Here is a 6241-nt window from a genome sequence, read left to right as displayed (position 1 = left end):
TGGATTTGGCTGAACATAGCACAAACTATTTCTCGAAACATCAACCATTCCTTCATAGAACGTATACCTAGAACTTTTTGCACAAACTAAATACATCATTCTTCTCATTCTCGCTCTTCGACATGTGCTCACAGTGAACAGAATGTCACTGGAGCTAGAAATATGCCACCATACTCAGCATATCAAGAGTCGCAACCTTGCGTCAGCAGAAAAGTTACACCGAATGGGACGAGTTTTGGCATGGTAGCATGTATGTTCGTCCCTAGGAGTATGCAGCAGCGAACGCGTGCTTCCATAAACAATTTCAAAACATCATTGCAAATTTATTCTGCGCAAACGGGATTGATGTAGGAATGAACGAGTGAAACTTTTCCATTTTGCATGTCACTCTGTTGAAGGGGTACATCTCTCTGGTTGCAATGCATCTCTTCAGGGATTCCGCAATGAAAATCCGTCTCGTTTACGTGATTTCCACGTGTCAGTGTTGCATCGAACTTTTATTGATTTTGTTTTCTACAACTCGACGATTTTTTCAATATCGAGTAATGGATAATTGACTTTTTTTTAGGATTTTAGTTTGACTTCCATAGGCCACCATAGGTACCTGCCACGCGATATACGAATGCGAAAATGGAAACTTTGGCAAAGAAAGTTAATAACTATGGGTGTGCTCATAGAATACGAACTAAGAAAAAGAAGTGGAAATTACAATGCTAATAACTTAACCTATGGGTTTTGTACATTTCTTCCAAGTAAATTGACAAAACAAATCCACTCTATATCATTGGTCTGCAATATGCAACTTCAGAAATAAACTTGGGAAACACTGCAATGGAATACTGTTGCTTGCCCCACTTGTTGACATAAGGTTCAAACCCTAATGGTGCTATGTGGTACGTTTTATCAACTTTGACCATTCCGTTGCTCCATCCTGTTGGGAAGTAATGACAAAGTTTTCGTTTGCTTTCTGTTGACGAGTTGTTCTCCGAAAGAGCAACATCAGTGCAAAGCTAGTAACAAAGCATTGAAAATCACAGCCTCAAACTCGAAATGCAACTTGTTTCTGCTAAGATCGATTATTCAAACCCGTCGTCGTCATGTGATTCTCGCCTGCAGCAGAAATCCGGGAAAAGCTCTTAGTAGTTTTATTTCCAAAGTTTAAGCCATCATCATCCATTCTTCCGCATTCCACTAAGAGCTCTGCTAATTTCGTGAAACTAAATTAACTTTCGACAATCCCAACAATGGTTCTGTTCTGTTTCCACTTGGCCTCATTCCTCACATTCAATCCTGGCAGCATCGCTATTTTTTCCTGCTTACTCCACTTCAACCGTTGAATACCCTCTCGCAGTACCTCATTCCTCGAAAAATGAAATATTATGCTTATTTATTCATTAACAACGCCACCAACAGAAAAGAGTAAGTTGTACTGGCAAGGAAACAACTTTTGCAGCTCAGTACCGTCTTTCAAGCACCAAGCTCTTTTTTCGTTGCAACACATTTTGCCCAGAATATAGGAAGAGTGCAATATTTGCGTAAGCAGCATACTTGGGGAAAAAGTTTAAGCCCACCAGCGTTGTAACTGGAAGGAAGTCGAATAGAAACTGAAATTCTATTAAAAATGTCTAAGATGTTCATTGATGAACTAACTTGGGATTGGATTTGGATTGGATTTGGATTGGATTTGGATTTGGATTGGATTTGGATTGGATTTGGATTGGATTTGGATTGGATTTGGCTTTGGCTTCAGCTTTGGCTTCAGCTTTGGCTTCAGCTTTGGCTTCAGCTTTGGCTTCAGCTTTGGCTTCAGCTTTGGCTTCAGCTTTGGCTTCAGCTTTGGCTTCAGCTTTGGCTTCAGCTTTGGCTTCAGCTTTGGCTTCAGCTTTGGCTTCAGTTTTGGCTTCAGCTTTGGCTTCAGCTTTGGCTTCAGCTTTGGCTTCAGCTTTGGCTTCAGCTTTGGCTTCAGCTTTGGCTTCAGCTTTGGCTTCAGCTTTGGCTTCAGCTTTGGCTTCAGCTTTGGCTTCAGCTTTGGCTTCAGCTTTGGCTTCAGCTTTGGCTTCAGCTTTGGCTTCAGCTTTGGCTTCAGCTTTGGCTTCAGCTTTGGCTTCAGCTTTGGCTTCAGCTTTGGCTTCAGCTTTGGCTTCAGCTTTGGCTTCAGCTTTATGGCTTCAGCTTTGGCTTCAGCTATAGCTTCTGCATTAGGTTCTACTTTAACTTCTAATTTGGCTTCTCTTGTAGTTTCTGCTCTATTTAGCTCTTACTGTTTAGCTCAATCTGTTCTGTTTTAGCTTGATCTTTTTTTTATTTAGCTTCTGCTTCAAATTCAGCTTTGAGTTTTGCTGCAGTTTAGCTTTGGTTTTAGCATTGATTTGACATTCGATGAAACTTAGATTTTCTACTTCCGAACCCCTTTCGACGCCTATGTCCTTCCACCCATCCAGAACAAGTATGCAATAATCTTGAATTCCGCTGGTTGGCAAAACTTGGTTCCGAAGACCTGGCGCCTCATAAGTTTTCAATGGAGAGGCAGAAGGTCAGGTCACCGGCCTCGGCGCGGAAGAAGCGGGAATTCACTTTACCATCGTTCACAAGTATCCAATTTGCATATTTTTATGTGCATACATAAATATGAAAACGAAACGAATAGTGGCTGTTTCGTTAAGATGATGAGAGGCGCTCCGTTGAGCAGTGAAGAGGGTAGTCGTGGCTACATTATCCTAGCAGCAGCAGCGAGCGTCTGCCACAGCCTCTGGATGCAAATATTTCTTCCTTCGGCTACGGCAGCTATCTGGAGCAGATTTTTGAGGATTGCTTCTTGCTGGCGCAAAGATTCCTGCGAGGGGGGATGGGGCTTTCTTCTGAAGGTGCCCGGAGTGAAACTCACATTACTCATTGCACTTTGGGCTGCCAACACCATGAGGATGATGCTGCGAGGAAGTATTTATGGGCACTATTTCTCACTTATTCTTCGGTTAGCGAAAACGAATTATCGCTGCTTCCGGAGGGAAGCCTTTTCTGAATCTTTCGTAGCGAAGCCATGGATATGCCGACATAAATTTAGAAATTGAATTATGCCATGGAAAATTCGATGTATTTCTGTACAAGGTGCTTCAATGGCAAGACGTTCAAGCGGGTAAGGAGTGCCAATGTCATCTGCCGTGGCGCAATATAATTCACACACACCTTCTGTTAATAGCAAATGCAATTTCGACACTCTCAAAGGAACATATTCGTTTCATTAAGGGTGCATCAACTGGGATAGGCTGTTAATAATTCGGCTGCTGTCGAGCTTCGTGTCTTCACGAGGAAATATTACACAGTTTGGCTTTCAATGCTGTTGCGTGATTTATGACTTTCGAAGGGTGGAGAAGAATATGCAAATCAAATGATAACACTACCGTTGATGGTACCTTTGTAGAAATATATGTAGTAAAAAAATCAAAAGAAGCAATGAAGAATATCTGTTGGAATGCCAAATTGAAGTGCATTTAATTTGATTATGAAAACTTAAATACTAATGTACTTTAAATAATCTCAAATAAATAGAATGTAAAATCTGTGTTTTGACCGACTTCTTTTGCTTTCAGCTTTCAGCCATGTTTTATATGAAGTTTTCATTGTAAAATTGATAAACTTTAGTTTTCTAATATACATATGAAATAAAAAATGATTCAAAGTTATCGCGATTTCGACACTTCAGCTCAGTTATAAGAACTTCAAGTCTGACAGACATGCTTTAAGAGCTGGTGTTCTTCAAGGCATCATTTTTGCACCAATATTGCACAATATTTTCCCATCGAACTGAACTACCTTAGGGTATCCAATATATGTGTTATTGAAACAGGTCTCTCTGCCAATAGACGCATCCTACATATCATCGGTAAAAGATTGCAAAAAGTTTGAATATTTATTCTTCATACTTGAATAATGGAACTCAACTTATAACTCAAACTTAAATGAAATCTTCAACAAACATGTTGTTACAAGTGCTTGCAGAAATTAGTCTGATTAAGTTTAGTATACAGCTTTTCATAATGATATGACCATCCATAATTTGTGCATACATACATGAAAATATAAATGAAGTAGGCAGCCTTTTGGCAAGCTGAAAGGTCTTTTTTGCATGTGTATCAAATGATCAAAGCTAGTACTACACAATTTCGATAAATCGGTGTATTGTACCTAAGGAGTGTATCGAAATGTATTCGCAAACATTCAAAACGGTATATCTCAGAGCATAGTTCATCTTTTTAAAAGCTTTTTTCACGCAAATCTTCATCGTGTCATCAAATATTGAAGCAGCTAAAAAAATATTGAATAATATGCAGTCTTAATATAAATACAACAAGGTTTATAAAGCATGGAAAAAAAAATCTTGCACAAAATTACATTTTTGAAGTGTCTTCTAAAGATTCGATGATTTGTATTGAACAAAATGTATATCAAACAAAATAGGATGAAAAGCTTATGCTATCGGAAAATATGTTTACTTTACACAGCACGTAAAAAGAAATTCAAAAAAATAAATTATTGCTCTAAAAAAGCTCAATTATTATTGGAACCAGGTCGGTTTTAGAAAGTCACTTTTGTTTAATCAACTTTTGAAGCTCTGTCATATACAGCGGTAATTATATAGAGTAACATTTTTTGCTTACGTTACTTCATAAATATATAATAAAACTTTTCCAATCAAAAAACATTTTTTTATTCATTACAATCGTTCGATATTACCATTAACGTGTAGAAAGCAAAAATCAAAAAACGAGGTCCTTAAAAATCGACTTTTTTCGATTTTTGTATTTGCTCTCAAATGCTTGTTACACACTTAGAAAATATCACCGACTCCGGTATTTTTTTTACCGAAATATAAACCGCTGAGCGTTCGGTAATGCTTCCGGTAAAGTTAAGAATAACCGAGCAATCCGTAATTGGAGTCAAAACGCAGTTGTCAAAATATTACAAATCGTTCGTTAATTATTACCGAAGGATTTGTGAAATTAATTACCGAACACATTGTTCATATTTGCAGGCAGTCAGAATTGGATAGGATGATCGAAAACAAAATTATTATGGCAATTCATTCTGATAATGAAATAACCTAATTCATTCCTAGATCGTTTATTTATTCGGTTCAACATGTTTATTTTTCTTATCAATATAATTTCACTGTTAGCCACGATCAACCCAAAGGCAAGCTGGAATTTCACCGCCATAATTATCCACTCTATCGCCACTCCACCGCCGAATCTTGTGGGACGTTTGCCGTTATTCAGCCCTTCTAGCGGACAACAATGGTGCCGATTCCATTTTGGATTGGTTCAGTCTAGAAAAATTACAATTTAGATAATTCTGCGATAACAATTATTCGATTTATTTACCTTGGACGATGCTCGACAGTGCATTTTCCATTCTCACAGTTCTTGCTTGCACAAATAAACATGGCGGTCTGAAAATCTCAAATTACCATTTGTTCGGTAAAGCGCTGTAGCACTAGATACCGAAGTACGGTAAACTCTTACTGACTACGGTGAATCTAAACGATTTACAAGTTTTTCGGTAAATGAAATAACGACTTCGGTGAAAACAAGCAAACATCCTTTGATTTTTTCTAATTGTGTACGGTTTTTCGGTAAAGCTTGTTTGGAATACCGAAACATCAGTTGAATATTTATTTACAGTACGTTTTCGGTAACAAAATTTACCGAACAACGAAATAAAATCTAAGTGTGTAATGAATTTTTCAAAATATTTTTTACACTATGTCATGAGAGTTGTGGCACAGAATATATTAGCATAAACAAAAACCATTTTTTCTTAAAATTTAACACATTTATTAACATATCTTTTTTTTCAGAGGTGTGCAAGGTTTTCATCGACATCTGTTAGTAATTTGCAAAATTATCATGCAATATGCCACTTTATTGAAACAATATCACCGCATCATCACTTTTAAATACATTGTAAAGCATTTCTGATCAAAAAATTGTTTGTAGGTTCAACCCATTATTTTTGAGACTGTTTTGAAAGTTTGCGACTACTTTTCGATACACTCCTTATAACCGCATGAGAAAGTACTTTTTATATCGAATTGTACATTCGCCACCATCAAACTGATTCGCGCTAGTTCGATGATCTGGTTTCAATTTGTGCTTCTTTGTTATGGTATTATTTTTCCTCAAATATCACTTTTTCAGCAAATTATATCAGTTTTTTGTTGCCATTTTGATGATATGAATTCGTT

General features: G+C 37.3%; 1 protein-coding gene across 1 annotated transcript; it reads right to left on the bottom strand.

Moving 5' to 3' along the window:
- Positions 1-1222: 1222 nt before the first annotated feature.
- LOC110678264 (non-classical arabinogalactan protein 31-like) lies at positions 1223-5409 on the bottom strand. The gene is made up of 3 exons (XM_021850884.1): positions 5379-5409; positions 1740-2184; positions 1223-1361 (listed from the first exon to the last, which is right to left on the bottom strand). The coding sequence occupies exons 1-3, from the start codon at positions 5407-5409 to the stop codon at positions 1223-1225; spliced, it is 615 nt and encodes a 204-aa protein (XP_021706576.1).
- Positions 5410-6241: the final 832 nt, after the last annotated feature.

Source organism: Aedes aegypti, chromosome 3 (genome assembly GCF_002204515.2).
Source record: "Aedes aegypti strain LVP_AGWG chromosome 3, AaegL5.0 Primary Assembly, whole genome shotgun sequence".
NCBI lineage: Eukaryota > Metazoa > Arthropoda > Insecta > Diptera > Culicidae > Aedes > Aedes aegypti.
The sequence above is the reverse complement of the archived record's forward strand: the minus strand, read 5'-3'. Positions and strand labels throughout refer to the sequence as shown.

Bases quoted from the DNA above. Each gene is read 5' to 3' on its own strand.
- LOC110678264 (XM_021850884.1), bottom strand. From the start codon at position 5,409: ATGGAAAATGCACTGTCGAGCATCGTCCAAG. The intron at 2,185-5,378 runs GTAAATAAATCG...CAGAAGCTATAG, and splicing joins ACTGTCGAGCATCGTCCAAG to CTGAAGCCAAAGCTGAAGCC. The intron at 1,362-1,739 runs GCCAAATCCAAT...TCATTTTTCGAG, and splicing joins AAGCCAAAGCTGAAGCCAAA to GAATGAGGTACTGCGAGAGG.